We start from the raw sequence: 19,688 nt of genomic DNA on the forward strand, positions 1-19,688 counted from the left end.
TAAATGTAACAGAGTTAACACCTTTTCATTTGACTTTTTTTTTTTTTTACTGTAACAGCTTTTAATGATAAATTATTTAACAAAAGAGAAAAGAAAGAAAATTTAGTGAGCCTGACCAGGTAGTGGCACAGTGGACAGTATGTCAACCTGGGACGCTGAGAACTCAGGTTCTAAACCTTGAGGTCACTGGCTTGAGCGCAGGCTCATCTGGCTTGAGCACGGGGTTGCTGGCTTGAGTGTGGGATCATAGACATGATGCCACGGTCGCTGGCTTGAGTCCAAAGGTTGCTGGCTTGAGCAAGGGGTCACTGGCTTGGATGAATGCTCCCCCACCCCCATCAAGGCACACATGAGAAAGCAATCAATGAACAACTAAGGTGCTGTAAGGACAAGTTGATGCTTCTCATCTCTCTCCCTTCCTGTCTGTGTCTCAAAAAAATAATTTTTTTTTTCCAGCAAAACAAGGAGACAGCAGATATTACATTAGGCTTTGTTATAATGACACAGGATGCCTTTATTATTTTGGAAAAGTAAACAAATAATTGCTCTCTCAAAAATATGTGCTCAGTAAGAATTATCTTCAAACTAACAACTAAGCAAATGTGCTGACACCAAAAATAATAAAGGTAGAAAACACACGGTAATATTTTCTTATGAAAAGAATGGAAAATCAGGTTCCTAGTTGAGTTTCTAGAATATTATAAATGTTCCATTTAAAACAAATTTTTATCCAGAAATGGGGCAAAAAAAGGTTAGGTTTAATAAGCAGCAACTATAAAATTATAAAGTGCTTTTACAACATTTTGGAAAAATTGGAGTCATTAATCAATTAAAGAAGATACTAAGTTATATTGGCAATCAAGTTTATTCACATTACTTTATCTGATTTTCAGCTTCATCAGTGTGATCTGTAAAGGCTCACAGAATAAATTCTGGAGTAAATAAACAGTTCAAGGGAAACCACTATGTCAAAGTCATTTCTGATTAGCTAATGGAAAATCACACAAGCAAACCATTTAAAGAAATCACACTTACTTTGCTGGGAATATTCCTCCGTGTTCCTTTGTTCCAGGTCGTCTCTTCTGACCGAATAGTTTCACACTGAGGTTCATGGCTTTGTACTCCGTCTTCACTGCTTTTAACAGTCTTTTTCCCATCAAGGGATACATAGCCATTGTCAGTCTCAGTTGATTTATCAATTGAGTTCTTTGTTTTCTTTGATCTAAAAAATAAAAGTAAAAAATTCAGAATTATGTTTTATGGACTTAGCTTATTTTAGATGTTACTTGATAGAAATTATGTTAATAGTAAAATCTGATAATTACATCTCAGAATTTAATGGACATCTCATTTTTACATAAATAATTTAGAAATATAGTATTTATCATATAATATAAACACATAAATCTATGGCCTAAGTCAGCTTATTTTATAGGTTTGAGGTGTTAGAAATAGCAATTCTAAGAGCCATGTCTTAATTTATCAAAAAATTCTTGGTCTAATTTACCTGGTCTTTGAGCAATCTAGGATCAAAATTTTACCCATTTTATTATGATTAACATGTTTTTAAAGTTTTATTTTAGCCCCTTTCTTCATCCTCCTTAAAGGTTATCAAGGGCAAATGACAAATCTTGTTTTCTCTACAAAAGTTAGTGATCCTGGTTATGTGTTTATAAAAATAAGTTAGTTATATCTGCTACAAAATTTGTCAAGAAAATAGCTTGGATAACAATTGACTTTAAAATCTAATACAGAGGATTCCAAGATGGCAACGGAGTAGGCGGATGTTCCAACTGCCACCTCCCAGGACCAAACTGGATTACAACTTAAGAACAATCATCTTAAAAAACCAACTTTGACACATGCAGTCCCATGTTCACTGCAGCATTGTTCACAGAGGCCAAGACATGGAAACAACCAAAAAGCCCTTCAATAGAAGACTGGTTAAAGAAGATGTGGTACATATACACTATGGAATACTACTCAGCCATAAGAAATGATGACATTGGAACATTTACAGCAAAATGGTGGGATCTTGATAACATTATATGAAGTGAAATAAGTAAATCAGAAAAAAACAAGAACTGCATTATTCCATATGTAGGTGGGACATAAAAACGAGAGTAAGAGACATGGACAAGAGTGTGGTGGTTATGGGGGCGGAGGGGAGGGGGAGGGGCACAAAGAAAACTAGATAGAAGGTGACGGAGGACAATCTGACTTTGGGTGATGGGTATGCAACATAATCGATCGACAAACAACCTGGACATGTTTTCTTTGAACATATGTACCCTAATAAATTTATGTCACCCTAGTAAAATTAATAAAAAAAATAAATTAAAAAAGAATAAACAAAATATTTTTTAAAAACCACAATAAAACCCCAACTTTAGACTAAACAAAGAGGAGTCTATAACCAAGGATCACAGAAGAAGCCACACCGAGACTGGTAGGAAGGGCGGAGACGCGGACAGGGCTGTCCTGCTACCAGGAGCAAGAGGCGGCTGAGGGTCCAAAGGGACTCTCACTGCGGGAAGGGTCACCCTGAGATGTGTGGGTGTGCAGCCCCAGGCCTCAAGCCCCAGACCTAGAAGAGGCACCCACATAGCACTGGGAGGTGAAAAGAGCCAGGTTTCTCTCTGCGAGAAAGAGACAGAGCTCTCAGAAACGCAGGCTCCGTCTTAAAGGGCCCACACAGAAAATCTTGTTAACAGTCACTCAGGGCTCCGGTGCAGGGAGAGCCGAGAGGACTGGAGCTACATGAGGAGAGTGTCAAGTTGGAGGCCCAGGAGAGACACTGTGGGGGATGGCCACCAGAACCCCCATGCTGAGTCATTCTCCAATACTGCAATTGCTATCTTGCTTGAGTAGAGCAGTCCCCTTTGAGCGGCATCGGCCTGGGGAAAGGCGACAGCTCTGCCCTTGGGAATCTCTCCTACCCCAGTCATGGCGATGGGTAGTTCTGAGAGGCCAGGAAGCAGGGGGGTATGTCAGTGACGCAGTTTTCTGGTGCTGAGGCCAAAGCTTTCCCCTCACATGCTCCGGACTCTAAGATTGGTATTTCCATCTCATGGGAGACTCAGTAGAAACTGTCCGGACTGCAGGCAGACCACAATTCTAGGTCTCAGAGGCCACATCCACCAGATGCCTGAAGCCACACACTACTGAGGTTTGTGAAAAAAGTCTGGACAGACTGACACCTGGGTCCGAGGGGTGGAGCCACACCCACCCTTCCTAATCCCTGAATTTCCACAGGTTCTAGACTCTAACAGAGGTTTTTTCAGTGGCTAGGCCCAACAAGCAGCCTGCAGACAGAGGCTGTAGGAGGCAGAACTCAGGGAACCTTAGCCTTTTTAAGAAGTCCTTCCCCAGGCACAGTGTAGGTGAAAACCAGCCTAAGTATGCAGCTGGTATTTCTATGTGCACCTGGGCCCAGCAGAGGCAGCCACAACTCTGTATTGCTCGTAGCTTTAAGAAGGTTGCTGAGGGCAAGTCATGGGCAGTGTCTCCCACTGGTCTGTGCTGGGTTCCTGCCAGGGAGGCCCAGGAATGGCATATCCAGGGGCCAGCTGCGGAAAGCATAAGTTCAGGACCTAACAAACCTTGATAGAATGGAATCCTAAGAAAAGGATCCTCACACCTGACCCAGCTGAGGCGAGTTCCGCTCTCTGTGATCAGCAACAGCACAGCAGCTCATGTGCATTGAATAGAGAGGAGTTCCACAGTCAGCTGGCCTGGGCACTGGATATCCTGCCCTTCAGGGCAGGATCAAGGAGACCAAGAGCAGGTTCTTCAAAAAAGTAAACAAGATTAACAAACCTTTGACCAGACTCATCAAGAAAAAAAGAGAGAGGACTCAAATAAATAAAAGTAGAAATGAAAATGGACAGGTGATAACAGATACCACAGCAATACAAAGGATTGTAAGAAAATACAATGAAGATCTGTATGCCAAAAAATTGGATAACCTAGGTGAAATGGATAAATTCCTAGAAACATAAAATCTTCAATTACAACAAATGAAATTAAAATTTATCAAAAAATTTCCAGCAAACAAAAGTTCTGGACCAAATGGCTACACAGGTGAATTTTACTAAATATTCGAAGAAGAACAAACACCTATCTTTCTCAAGCTATTTTAAAAAATTCAAAAGTAGGAAAGACTTCAAAGCTCCTTTTATGAGGCAAGCATTATCCTCATTCCAAAACCAGGTAAAGACACTATAAAAAAAGAAAACTATATACCAGTATCCCTGATGAATACAGATGCTAAAATTCTCAACAAATTTTAGCAAACTAGATCCAACAATATGTTAAAAAAGTCATACATCATGATCAAGTAGGATTTATTCTGGGGAGGCAAGGCTGGTACAATATTTTCAAATCAGTCAATGTGATTCATCACATAAAGAAAAGGAAGGATAAAAATCACATGATTATATCAACAGATACAGCAAAAGCATTTGATAAAATCCAGCACTTATTTATGATTAAAACTCTCAGCAAAGTGGAGATAGAGGGAACAAACATTGACATTAATAAAGGCCTTCTATGACAAACCCACGGCTAACATCATACTCAATGGGCAAAAATTAAAAGCAATCCCCTTAAGATCAGGAACAAGGCAGGGGTGCCCCCTTTCACCACTCTTATTCAACATAGTTCTGGAAGTCCTAGCCACAGCAATCAGACAAGAAGAAGAAATAAAAGGCATTCAAATTGGAAACGAAGAAGTAAAACTATCATTATTTGCTGATGACATGATACTGTACATAGAAAACCCTAAAGACTCAGTCAAGAAAATACTAGACCTGATAAATGAACTTGGCAAGGTGGCAGGATATAAAATTAATATTCAGAAATCAGTGGCATTTTTATACATCAACAATAAACTGTCTGAAAGAGAAATTAAGAAAACAATCCCCTTCACTATTGCAACAAAAAAATTAAGTACCTAGGAGTAAATTTCACCAAGGAGGTAAAGGACTTGAACTCGGAAAATTATAAAACATTGATAAAAAAAATCAAGGAAGATACAAACAAGTGGAAGCATATACCGTGTTAATGGATAGGAAGAATAAACATCATTAAAATGTCTATATTACCCAAAGCAATCTATAAATTCAATGCAATTTCTATTAAAATACCAATGGCATACTTCAAAGATACAGAACAAATATTCCAAAATTTTATATGGAACCAAAAAAGAACATGAATCGCCTCAGCAATCTTGAAAAGGAAGAATAAAGTGGGAGGTATCACACTTCCTGATATCAAGTTTTACTACAAGGCCACTGTACTCAAAACAGCGTGGTACTGCCATAAGAACAGGCATACAGATCAATGGAATAGAACAGAGAACCCAGAAATAAACCCACACCTTTAAGGTCAATTGATATTTGACAAAGGAGGTAAGAGCATACAGTGTAGTAAAGATAGCCTCTTCAACAAACGGTGTTGGGAAAACTGGACAGATACATGCAAAAAATGAAACTAGATCATCAACCCACCATTCGAAAAAATAAACTCAAACTGAATAATAAATGCTTAAATGTAAGTCACGAAACCATAAACATGTTGGAAGAAAACAGGCAGAAACTCTCCGATACCTCTTGTAGCAATATTCCTACTGATTTATCTCCACAGGCAAGTGAAATAAAGGACAAAATAAACAAATGGGACTATATCAAACTAAAAAGCTTTTGTAGTACAGCAAAAGACACCATGAACAAAATAAAAAGACAACCCACAGAATGGGAGAACATATTTGCCCATATGTCTGATAAGGGGTTAATAACCAAAATTTTCTAAAGACTTTTTGAAACTCAACACCAGGAAGGTAAACAATTCAATTTTTTTAATAATAGGCAAAAGAACTGAATAGACACTTCTCCAAAGAGGACATACAGATGGCCAATAGGCATATGAAAAAATGTTCAATGTCACTAATCATCAGAGAAATACAAATTAAAACCACAATGAGATATCACCTCACACCAGTCAGAATGGCGCTCATTAACAAAACAACACATAGTAAGTGCTGATGAGGGTGTGGAGAAAAGGGAACCCTCCTGCACTCCCGGTGGGAATGCAGACTTGTGCAGCCATTTTGAAAACAGTATGGAGTTTTCTCAAAAACAAAGATGAAACTGCCTTTTGACCCTGCTATCCCACTTTTAGGAATAAATACTAAGAATACCAAATCACTGATTCAAAAGAAGATATGCATTCCCATGCTTATTGCAGCATTGTTTACAATAGCCAAGATCTAGAAACAGCCCAAATGTCCATCAGTGGACAAGTGGATTAAAAAGCTGTGGTACATATACACAATGGAATACTACATGGTTGTGAAAAAGAAGGAAACCTTACCTTCTTATTTCACTTATGCTAAGTGAAATAACCCAGGCAGAGACAAGTATCATATGATCTCATTTATATGTGGAATCTAATAAACAAAGTGAACTGAAGAACAGAATAGAGGCAGAGGTGGGGTCACAGAGAGCTGAAGGACAGCTGTCAGAGGGAAGGGGGATGAGGGAATGGGATCAGAGAAGGTAAAGGGATTAGTGAAATTATATATACATAACACGTAGATACAGAAAACAGGACAGCAAATCCCAGAGGGGGCAAAGGGGTGGGGGTGAAAAAGTTATATTGAGTGAGACACTTGAATGCATGTTAACACAATAAATTAATATAAATATTAATAAAAATTTTAAAAATGAAATAGAATCTAATATAATATACTAAGAATTAAATAGATGTAATTAAAATGAAGGATTTTTAATAAAGGTTTACAGTAATAATTATATATATATGCCTAAACATCATTTTCTAACATCTATTTGTAGCTTCAAATTTTAGTTTTACTAAGATAAGTTAAATGACGAAAACATTATTAACTATCTGGCTACCCTGAAATAACATAAAACATTAAAACATAGATAGATCTACGTTTACCTACTTTTGGCTTCTTATAAGAGAAAAGCTAAAAAATGGATTTTGATGTGATAATAAATATATATGAATATGTTCATTAAAAAAAGTTTTATTTAAAAAAATCTCAATAATTATTAGGGTAAGTACAGTTAGTGGTTTAACTTAGTTCTAATATTCTTGTTTACTCAAATACTTTACCATTAGTATATATACAAAAATATCTCTCATAAATTTGTTTTAATATACAGTGAAGACATAGGGCCTTTGTTATATAAAAACATGAAAAAAGGGAAAACTTTATACAAGGTTCTAAATAATATAAGAAGTAAAAATAAAAAAATACAAAGAAAATAAAGAAGTAACCTCTTTCACCCACTGAAATACTCTAAAAATGTATTAGTAATCATGTAGCTTAGAAATACTTAAAAGGCTACAATTGAGGTTATTTCCAGAAATTAAAATTTTTTCATTATATAAGATATAACAGAAAAAAATAACAAGACATTTTGACTAGTAGGCAAATGCTTGAGGAGCCCTCTTCAGAGACTTCAGGGGTGAAGAATGGCCATACAAAAGTAATGGTTAGAAGAAATGTTATGTAAGTCCACACATAATGTCCTCAATGCAAATTAAGTCTATCATAGAACATTATTAAAAGCAACTGTATTTAAATATATTTAAATGAATCCCCTCAAATTTTCTCCAGAGTATCAGTTTTGCAAGAAAGAAAAAAATAAAACTAGTATATTGCCTTCATATAGGTCAAAAACCAGAAGTTTTTAACAGTATACCGGAAAAGTTATCTTTAACCCTACAGTTCCTAAATTTGGCTGGAATAGAACACCCTTATTCTAAAAGGTATGAATGACTCATTTAAGACTGCCCAGCCAGTTGGAGGCAAACATGGCACTAGATTACAGATCTTCTGACTATGAGGTTAATTTAATTCCCCACATTACCTCTAACTGCCCACTCTTTGGACAATGCCTGTTAGGATTTCTTGTTAACATACTCATCAAAGCCTAGAAAGTTTATCGTATACAAATAGGGCCCCCTACTTCCTGATCTTCTCCTGCAAGGGTTACTACAAGGGACAGACAGACCATACTTCCCATATGTCTGGATGCTTTCTAGTCATTCAGAACACATGTCCACAGAATTGACAAGACTCAGAAGCCCAATCTTCTGACTCTTGTAGGGCTGGTGGCTGCCACCATAGTGGAGCCAGAAAATGGTGGGCCACTCACTTTATTAAAGTTTTGTAACGTTGGACTAGCAAACAGGCAGGAAAGACCACTTCCCTTTCACTCAGGGTTCCCAAAGCCCCGACTCATTCTCTGAACTCTCCCGGACTTACAGGCCCCCACCAGTAGCAGCAGGGCTAAGACCCTCTGCATTCTCTCATGCTCTCTAGACTCTCTCTCTCTCTCTGCACTCTGTAGCCAGAACAGGCTGGGGCGGGGGGGGGCCTTTCTCTTGCAAACAACAGCAAACAAGCGCCCCTCCCAAGCAAGAAGGCAATCCGCAATTTGCAATATGCTGCCCCTGCAGCCTTCCGTAGACTATACAAACAAGGCACTGCCCCCAAACAAGGGAGCAAACCTAAAAACGTTTACGAACACTTGTCTTTTTACATGGCTCTAAGAGACATGAAGAGACCCAGGGCATAAGCCACAGAACAAAGATCATTTAAAAGTAACAGAGGAAAGGAAGAAAATGAATTATACTGGAGAGGAGAAAGGGTAAAAAGAAAATAAAAGGTGCACTGAGAACTTACGACCTTCTCTGCCTGGGGAAGAAAATAATAGAAGCAGTTATCAGTTGCTCCCTCTACCTCTGCCTTGAACATAGAGATGTAGAAAAAGACCAAAGGAGGTGGTTAACCGATATATTGAAAATGTGAAAACTAAAAGAAAAAGGAGTCTTCTGGAAAGATTTTTATGAAAGTTCTTGGAAATTACACTGGGCTGGAAAGAGAAAGAGAAAAGGAGGTGAAGGAAGACTGGAAAGTTAGTAGAACAATTAATCAGATAGGATATGCAAGAGGAGAACTTTCTTTGGGAAGAAAGATGGAAATTTTAGACCTGAAGTGCCCAGAAACATTCTAAGATCAGTAGGTAGTTAAACGTGGGTCTGGAGGCCAGAAGCCAAAGTAGGAAAAGTGGCTGAAACTTAAGGAATGAACCAAAATCTGAAAGGGTAAGAAAAATGCTTTGAATTAGTACTAACTGCTGCTTTAAGGATGAGTCCTTTCTTAACAGGAAAGGGTAAAGATTATATTAAGCCCATGAAAAGAAAACTAGTAGCATCCATTCCATATGACTGACACCTCCTAGCTATCTCCCACTTCTTCCTTTCCTAATCTCTGCCTCGTCCCAATCTTCTCTAGGTTGTTTCTCTCCCCTCTATCTTGTCAAAGTATGAGCAACCTATCAGAACAGGAAGTTACTAAGCTACAGTAGCTGGCTGATGTTTCTCATGAACTAAGTGCAGATGACAGTGTGAACCAAGCTGAAATAACAAAGAAAATAATAAAGTAGATCAAAATATAAACCATGCTGCTTGGCAGTGACTGGTAATAATGGCAATTACAAGAGTATCGTTGCAATGAAACAGCAGGGGCAACTCATTTAAAGACAATCTTAGGGCAGAATGCCAGGTGCCAGTAGGATTGGGAGATGAATTACATACAGAGAACTGAACAAATATATTGAGGAATATACTTGGGAATTGTTTTATTAGTGATAGATAACAAAAATGTAAATAAAAAGAGGAGAAAAGACAAAATGAATTCTAACATTGTATCTGAATTGGAGCTATTACTGCAAATTCATGGTTTATAATCTATCTGGATAGATATAGAAATAAATGGAAATGTAAAGGGATAAACAAACACACATTTTCTAGCTCTGCCCACTGAAGAAGGCCGAAGGGTAGCAACACCCCAATAGTAACGAGCACAGCTAGTACTCAGATCTTTGTTTCTATATACCACTCTCCTTGAAAAAATGGCTGATTCCAGAGCGGAGGCAGAAGTACAAGCTGAACAGGAAACACATGCCAGAAAGAAAGAAAGTGCTCAAAGAATGCCAAAAAAGACAAAAACAACAACAACAAAAAAACTGCTCAAAGGGGCTCCACTGGCCAGATTTAGGACAATCTGATCATCAAAATAAATAATCAGAGTAACAAATTAAATAAAACAGAAATCCATGAGTAATAAACAAGGGAAAGCTTTTTCTTAAAGTAGAATGCCAACTAATAAATGTAGAAGGAATGATGGGAGTTAGAAAAATCACCATTTGCAACCATTATAGTAATAATTCAGACAAGAGTCACCAATGGATGCTAAAACTAGAAGGTAAAGGTGTGATAAGAAATGAGTTACTTTTACATTATAAAAGTATCCACATACAGGACATTTAATGATTATAAAGGAAAAAATAAACTTGGAATAGAGAAATCTGGAGGACACTCTCTTAAGTTATTATGGTAACTATCAATTAGTAAGGGAACAAATCTACATCGTTTGCCACCTGATAGGATGCAATGAGAAGAACAAATAGCACTTCTATGATATTCCTGCCCAAAATGTATAACCTGGGTTTAATCATGAAGAAATACCATCCTACTAACCCAGTAAGAGTGCTGCTAAGTGTTGAATGCCAGCTCTCCAGGGGAAAAGGCCCTTGTTTTCCATGGCGTAAATAATCCCTGGGGCCAATTTCAAGCACCAGCTGATAGCACTGAACACGAACCTGGGAGAGATGCACATATTTAGCTCTCTCAAGACACCTGGAGTCAGAGTCAGAACACCACAGGCACTAACCTTAGTTAGAGGATATTCTAGAAGGAAAGTATACCCTGTCATCTTGAAGAATGTAAAAGCAATGAAACTTGTTTTTCAAGGTACAAACCATAGCCTGGTTGGTTAGAACACTGTCTCATTATGCAAAGGTTGAAAGTTCGATCCCCAGTCAGGGCACATGCAGAAACAAATTGATGTTTCTCTCTCTCTTTTCCTTCCCTCTCTCTAAAATAAATAAATAAATAAAAATAAATAAAGCATAAACTGACTTGTACCCTAACTAGGGCTTCCTTTGGATATGAGTATAGAGGAAATGCTGAAGAAATCATAGGAAAGCTAAATCCCAATTAATGCAGGTAAAGAGGGTCAAAAATTGTGATCACTCCAGGTGAAGTTTAGTTTTACCACTGACTGTACTATATCATTCATATGGCAATTAATAGCTGCAAGTTAAAACTTTACATAATATTAACTTCTCAAAAGGAACATGGGTTATCAAGACTCGGCTGTTTAAGTAATTCTTCCCACTTCCCTTTTTTAGGCAGTAAAAGTATTAGGGAAAGGGGGGGGATGAGAAATTTAAAAAATAAATATTATAGGCCCTGGCCGGTTGGCTCAGTGGTAGAGCATCGGCCTGGCGTGCGGGGGACCCAGGTTCGACTCCCAGCCAGGGCACATAGGAGAAGCGCCCATTTGCTTCTCCACCCCCACCCCCTCCTTCCTCTCTGTCTCTCTCTTCCCCTCCTGCAGCCAAGGCTCCACTGGAGCAAAGATGGCCCGGGGCGCTGGGGATGGCTCCTTGGCCTCTGCCCCAGGCGCCAGAGTGGCTCTGGTCTCGGCAGAGCGACGCCCCCTGGTGGGCAGAGCATCGCCCCTGGTGGGCGTGCCGGGTGGATCCCAGTCAGGCGCATGCGGGAGTCTGTCTGACTGTCTCTCCCTATTTCCAGCTTCAGAAAAAATAAAATAAATAAATAAATAAATAAATAAATATTATAAAATTCCAGTTAGAATATTTTTTAAAAGGAAGCTACTTCTATTTAAGTAAACTTTAAAATATGTACAAAAATAAACTGAAGCAAGGTAAATAACATTTTGATTTAAAAATAAACACATATAAATCTAAATAACCATTCCCTACCAAAAATAAAAGGCAGGGTATAAAGAAGCTGGTATTAGGAAGTAAAATACTAAAGTACAGAAAGAAAAAAAATGATAAGTTTTTAGTATTATCCATAAAATGTCTACATTTCAATAGCTATACTTAATACATATAATACATTCACTTAATAAAACCAGAGTTAACAATATATTCTCAGATCAACCTTAACACCATGGGTCACAGACATTTCGCTAGTGAGGTTTGTAGTATCTTGAAAACAGGAGACATACAAGTCTATATTGATTTTACTTATTCCATGATAGAAACAGCATTTCCTGAATTGGATTTGGAACAAAAAAGCACTTGCAAAGAAACAATGTGCAATTTCATTGCCATGGTCAAGGCTTAGTTTCATAACTACACTACCACTTAATCTTTAGGTGGCATGACCTGTGTAGAATTTTCTTTAAAATATTATGGTTGACATTCACGGGGGATAGCTCTATGTCAAAAATACCGTTAGAAGAAAGTGACCTTTAGAATTTTATGTATAAAATTACCTTACTTCCTTTGTGAAATACCGTATTGCCCCATGTATAAGACGCACCTTAATTTTGGGGCCGAAATCTGGGGGGGGGGGGATGTATTACATAAAGTTACTGAACTCAAATTTTATTCATCATAGAATTCATACAACTTCTCATCCATGCGAATAAGCAGGAAATGCAAGTAAAAAAAAAAGAACTACAACCACTGTATAAGACGCACCCAGTTTTTAAACCCCAAATTTTGGGGGAAATGGTAGGTCTCATACATGGGGAAATACGGTAAGTGATGACCTTGGTCTTCTCTGAAAAAAAAACAAACACACACCAACAAATGTACAATCTATACCATAGATAAATCATAAAACTAGATGGTTTTTCACATTATAAACTTTAACCAAAAAGTTAACACAACTTTTAAAGAGCTTACTAGCTTATGAAATCTCACATCTGTACAAACATGAAAACCAGTATGTTTCTATATTAAAAACCTGGTCAGGCCTGACCAGGTGGTGGCGCAGTGGATAGAACGTCGGACTGGGATGCGGAGGTCCCAGGTTCAAGACTCCTGAGGTCACCAGCTTGAGCATAGGCTCATCTGGCTTGAGCAAGGCTCATCATCTTGGACCCAAGGTTGCTGGCTCAAGCAAGGGGTCACTCGGTCTGCTGAAAGCTGGCGGTCAAGGCACATATGAGAAAGCAATCAATGAACAACTAAGGTGTCACAACGAAAAACTAATAATTGATGCTTCTCATCTCTCTCCCTATCCTGTCTGTCTGTCTATCCCTCTCTCTGACTCTCTGTCTCTGTAAAAAAATAAAAAATAAATAAATAAATAAATAAATAAATAAATAAAAATAAAAACCTGGTCAGATCATAAAAAATACTCATGGTACTCTGAACTGCCAGAGGGAAAAAAGTTGCAAGTAGTTGTTGCTCTCAAGAATATTTCTAAGATCCAACTGAAGATCACCTTTCAGTATTAAAGAACATTAGAGAGTTGCTATTTAACAGTAGGAACCAACTCTTGCTTTAGAATAAAATATGAAATTTCTAGTTCTGCTCTCATTCCACAAGAGTAGGTAGGCAGGAAGGGGCAAGGGAGGTGAGAGAAACTGAATGCATAGACTTTCAGATATAAGAAAATGACACAGGAGCCTACATATTACCTTTGCTGCTATCTGGATCTATTCATACACCTTGATTACATGCTAACATAGCCCTTTAAAGACTCTTGGGCCCCTAGGTATCCTCAGCATAAGTTTGAGAGATATGTACCAAAGTTAGTTTTATTTATAATAGCTGTAATCTTTCTAGAACCAGCCCAACTCTAAAATACAGTGACTTTAGAAAATTTAATGAGATTATCTAGTTGTGGTCATAAGATATACTTAAAAATTTGGGATATAGTGGCATTTACATGGTCTTCATTCTTGTCTGTGGAAAATAGGCAATAGAGCCTCACCCAATTTAAATGACTGAGCTCTTTAAACTAAAGTCACTAAAAACACAATTTTAATTCTAGTATCAAAAACTTCTGGTGGGACTGCATACCACTTTATCTTATACAGTATAGTCCATTGTGTGAAAAAAATTAATTTATTAAATCTTTAACTTGCACTTTAGTGTTAAAAACAGTAAATATGGAGGCTAAAGGGAACAGAAATCATTACAGTAGGTCAGCAGAGCATGTAAGTTAACATGTGACCTGGTTTTATTCTGGTTTCTGTGTGTTATGTACCATGTCACTTATGTTACTTTTTCTATTCAAAAAAAGAGCATAATTCCTATTCACTGTCTGGTTTTTTTTGTCTGTTTTTTAAATTAATATTATGATGTTTAAATGAATCTAAAGGCCATGAAAGAAAACTTAGGATCTATGTGAATTCTGAAATAGGCATTATTACACGAAAGAGATATATCATACAACCTAGATTTAAGTCTTCCTATTCAGTATTTTTAGTAGAAACTATAATTTAATCTATTTAATCTATTTAAGTCTATAATTCACTGAAATTATACTACTAAATCCTTAGGAAATATGGTTGATTTCTATATCTTTTAACATTGATACTTTCTTTTATTTATTTATTTTTGACAGAGATGGAGAGAGAGACAGAGAGAGGGACAGACAAGCAGGAAGGGAGAGAGGTGAGAAGCATTAATTCTTCCTTGCAGCTCCTTAGTTGTTCATTGACTGCTTTCCCATTTGTGCCTTGACGGGCGGCGGGGTGGGGGGCGGGCTACAACACAGCGAGTGACCCCTCGCTCAAGACAGCAACCTGGGTTCAAGCCAGCGACCATGCGGCATGTCTATGATCCTACACTCAAGCCAGCAACCCCGTGTCAAGCTGATGAGCCAGCGCTCAAGCTGGCGACCTTGGGGTTTTGAACCTGGGTCCTTCACGTCTCAGTCAGATGCTCCATGCACTGCACTACTGCCTGGTCAGGCAAATTGATATTTTCTTTAGCTTTGTTTTCTCAGGTTCAGAGAGTTCTTTTTATAATTCCTATTTTTTTCAGATGTGAAATACTATGTATGTTTTTTGTTTTAAAAAGAATAGTTTTATCTTGAGAGGAAATGTACTTAGAGATGATAAATATGGCCTTCCCAACTTATAAATACAGAATGCAAAAACCATAGTTTTCATCCTAACATCTAGAAGTTATACAAAGCTTGTGTGGTTATGTATTCATTTTCCCATCAGTTAATTCAGAAACCTTAGTCTGACCAGGTAGTGGAGCAGTGGATAAAGCATCTAACTGGGACACAGAGGACCCACATTTGAAACTCCGAGGTCGCCGGCTTGAGCGTGGGCTCACCCCGGTGTTTGAGCAAGGCTTACCAGCTTGAGCCCAAGGTCTCTGGCTTGAGTAAGGAGTCACTTAGTCTGCTGTAGCCCCCTGGTCAAGGCATATATAAGAAACCAGTCAATGAACAACTAAGGTGCTGCAACAAAGAATTGATGCTTTTCATCTCTCTTCCTTGCTATCTGTCTGTCCTATCTGTCCCTCTCTGTCTTTGTAACAAAAAAAAAAAGAAAAGAAATCAGATACCTTAATGTAAGTATCCAATTATTCAATTTTTATCACCAGAAACAATTTTAAGCCTCAGTTGATACTTCAGTTTAAGTCCTTTCTGACTTACTAAAGCCTGAAAGAACAAAATATCATCAAGATTTCAGAACTCAGTTTAGAACTTCTAAAATTCACATTTTTCTGACAACCTGTTTGTACCTAATTTAGTCTTATTCATAAGCTGGTAAACCAGTCCCAGAATGTGGTGACTGAAAACAGTGCATCTTTAATAACATGTAAATTATAGGTATCATAATTAAAAGGAATAAACCCAAAAGGATTTAGCCATTATAATACCAATGACTGGTGGTCAAGATTATGCTACAGCCCAATAGGAAGGAAATTGAAGTCTAAATCTCATTTGAGAAACATGGTAGAATTCCAAAAGCACCAGCCTACTACATTAGTGGGATCATGAATACTAAGAAAGACAGAATCAGTTTCAGAAAACCAAAACAACTAAATGATTCCCCCAAAGGAAAACATACCCAGTATGCTATTTATAATTACTCATCAAAAGTTCTTGAGAAATGTTTAAGAAATTGACTTTGCAGTGATAAAACTGTCATATCCTACTGTTAGAAGGAGAGCTGTTTATAAAAAAAAAGGAAGAAAAAGACTAAGATAGATACTGACAGAATCCAATACAAGTGAAAAATCAAACCAAACCTGTATCTTCTCTGGAGAAAGCAATTTAATGCAATGTTACTACAATCTATTAAAATTTTGGAAAAATTTTCCCAAAATTATAATAAATGAAAATATGTCCAGGATATAACTGCTTAATTATATAATGCATAATAAACTTTATGATAAGAGCACAATGATGAAATAATGATATTAGTAGAGGAGTTAACAGAAGTGACCAAAATAGTTATCTGCAGTATCTCTTTTCTTGATTTATTAATTAAGCAACTTTTATCAATTATACTCAGTATTTTGATTATGGCTTTTTTACTTTTTTCACATTTATATGTATATGCGTGCTACTAATATAATACTTAAGTGTTCTGAATTAACTATTAAAATAATTACACAAGATTAAGTTAGCTTTAACTTATTTTTGAAGTTTGCTATAATTACATATTTTCTTATTTGGCAAATATTTATAGTGGTTCAAACTATACAAAAAGCCCAATTTATAAAAATAAAATTTTGTCCTATAATATAATTTTATTCTTTTAAATAAAATGCCTCTATGTTTGATATCAGATAATTTAATAACTGAGGTTGGAATTAAATTTAAATATCACACAATTCACATCATATATTAGTAAAGCCAATTTGACCTTTACTGCTGATAAAAATAAATAACTAATAGAAGCAATATAGGACTTGAGAAATCACAAAGGAAACCAAAATCAAGAAACCCAATCACTTTGATGATATATATTCATTCTCATATAGACGTATCTACATGTATCCCAAAGTAAACTTTATGGTCTCTATTTTTCTGTTATGTAGAGCATTATATTTTATCAAAACAAAACCTATAATGACCATACGCGGTCATTATTCAGTACTAGAGACTGAAGTGCCTGAAAAGGGATAGTGCATCTCTATGCCCCAAAAAGCCTTGAATAAATACAAACCCTGATAAAAAGAAAGCAGCATGCCAGAGGTCTCTGAAGACAGCGCCAACGTATGAGGTGCTGGCGCTGTGGCTCTGCACTGCTCCCTCCTGTGAATTATCTGTGGTGCTGGAACCATCTCCTTCCCTATGTACTTCCAAATGGGCTGCTTTTCTTAATTTCCTTTATCAGAAGAAAGAACAGAAGATAGCTTTAAAATTTTAATAACCACTTTATTGGTATTTTCAAAATTTTGGTAAACATAAACACAGGAACTTTAATAAATGATAAAATTCAGATTTACTGGATAAAGTTAACCCAAATATGAGTACATATTCAAGACCAATTTCTAAAAATATTAAGGTATTGTTCCTCACTTATACTGATAGTCTGTGGATATGAGGTTATAAGGATATCATTAGACAGATAGTTATAAAAGTGTTTCTTCCCTATCTGAATGTCACTTTAACTGAAGATGAAGAAGAAAATTTAAATAAAAAAGAATTATAATCTAACTGATCAAGAACGCTATTTTTCTATTTATCTTTTCAAAGTGAAAAGGGCTTAAATCTCAACATCCTAAAACTCAAATGTCACCATCTCTTAGCAACAATATTCAAAAGAGGAGCTCCAAAAGACCCTTAAAACGGACTCCATTGTAATGAGTGGCCAGTGAGATTTACTATGTTTACTTAACCTAGGGACAATATTAAACCATTTCAAATAGCATTTAATAAATAGAATTTAGCTGAAATATTTTTCTTGGCTCTTGTTTTTGCCAAAGCATTTTATAAATACGAAAGTTTTTAAGCCCTGGTTGGATAGTTTGGTTGGCTAGAGCATCATCCCGAAGTACAGAGGTTGCCAGTTCAATCCCTGGTCAGAGCACACACAGGAACAGATTGATGTCCTCGTTTTTCCAGTCTTTCTCTCTCTCTCTCCCTTCCACTCTTGCTAAAATGAATAAATTTTAAAAAAAATTTTAAGTTTTTAAATAGTGAGACTAGCAACTCCAGCTAACATATATTTCCTAGATTGAAATGAGGTACCTAGAAATTAGCTTCAAAAAACAACAGGTATGTGGTTTCAAAATGACCTTGAAGCAAATACAAAACAAAATCACATTCAGTAGCTGATTCTGAAGCTCACTGCTTTATTTGACAGAGTAACTCTACAAGATAACATTTTATTCAAATCAAGAACAATTCTAGATTAAAATGACAAGAAATCTACAAAAAAGATCCCTTTCAAACAGACAGTACCTTCTTCTTTTCCCCCCTGCACTCAGAGGCGGCTTGGGTGTTCTTGTTGAAACAATCTGGCAGTGCACAGTTCCCAGAAGCAGCATCAGCCATATGGGCCCAATCACTTCTGTCAGAGGGATGTTGTGTGGGCTAGATGCGGAACAGAACAATACTACTGCGGCAACTACAACAAAGAGAAAGAAATCGGTATAGATCTGATAGTCACTTCTTCAAAACTTTAAAAGTTGTTTTAACATTGCTTCTTGCCAGGTTATTTTTCTAAATTTAAATATGTTTACATATTTCTCCAGCCCAGCTCTTTCAGACTGGCTAACCACACTTGCTGTTCAGTAATACACTCTTTGAACATGATAACACCTAACAGTCTCTACGGTATACACCTTAACACTACAAGGAAAACTAGACACATATGAATCTAAGGCTGGTCCTAGCAAGATCCCAGACAGTCAACAGAACCACACTAACCTCAAGTACACTCATTTCTTTAACAAACATGTAAGTCTATGATAAGGCTATAAAGAGCTTCTTTTCAATAAAGGCCTACCTACTCAGAATTAATAACATATATTTACTCAGACATATTTTTTCAGGTAAACCACTAACCACCCATTAGTGCTAACAACTGCCACATGAAGAAAAAATCTTGTTTTTGCCTGCTCAGCATCCCTTAAGCTTTCTAGACATAAACTCTCTTTGCCTTTTGGGAATGTGCCTCCTTTATCTATGAATCAGATGGTCTTATTTTTCCTACCTCAGGGATAGACCCGTGACCAAGGCTTGCCATAGTCTTAACTCTGGGCACAGAAATTAATAAAAAGATGGGCATGTGATCTAAGCAAAACCAATCCGAATCTTTTATAGGGAGTATCAGAGGTGCTTGAAGGCCTTTCTCCTAGATCATACACTAATGACTATGGAAATAAGACATCACTTAAAAAATAAGCCTCCCTATGAATGAGACCAGTATGAGAAAAGCAGTGTGGACAGCATAAAGAGTGAAGACACCATCTAAGCCTCTAGATCCAACAATGCTTTAATCAAGGACCTAGGAGGTTTGGGACAATTGGAGAATTTGAATATTAGGGAAATTCTGTTCATTTTGTTAGGTGTGATCATTGTAATGTGATGCAATATGTTGAAGTTACATACTGATATATTCAAGGTCAGTTGCCATGATGTAAATAATGTACTTTAATAAAATAGATTAAGTAAACATACCGAAATGTTAACAATTTTTAATAAAAGAGATGGGCACGTGTGTGTTTACGGTGACTATATAACTTATCTAGATCTGAACTCTGAGAGTGAGAGGAGACCTGTTACTGAAAGCATGAGGACAGCACAAGTAAACTTGGAGAATTAGACAGTCCCAAGTGACT

General features: G+C 36.9%; 1 protein-coding gene across 4 annotated transcripts in view; it reads right to left on the bottom strand.

The window, feature by feature from the left end:
* The window catches only part of PHTF2 (putative homeodomain transcription factor 2), a 173,311-nt gene that overhangs the window by 36,422 nt on the left and 117,201 nt on the right, over positions 1–19,688 (bottom strand). For all 4 annotated transcript variants that reach the window (XM_066240566.1, XM_066240564.1, XM_066240562.1 and 1 more), the window contains 3 exons: positions 18,307–18,472; positions 17,066–17,227; positions 1,036–1,222 (listed from right to left, as the gene is read on the bottom strand). In XM_066240566.1, the coding sequence (XP_066096663.1) occupies positions 1,036–1,222; positions 17,066–17,227; positions 18,307–18,472 (515 nt within the window). The remainder of the gene's footprint in view (positions 1–1,035; positions 1,223–17,065; positions 17,228–18,306; positions 18,473–19,688) is intronic.

Source organism: Saccopteryx bilineata, chromosome 7 (assembly GCF_036850765.1).
Source record: "Saccopteryx bilineata isolate mSacBil1 chromosome 7, mSacBil1_pri_phased_curated, whole genome shotgun sequence".
In the NCBI taxonomy this organism is placed as follows: domain Eukaryota; kingdom Metazoa; phylum Chordata; class Mammalia; order Chiroptera; family Emballonuridae; genus Saccopteryx; species Saccopteryx bilineata.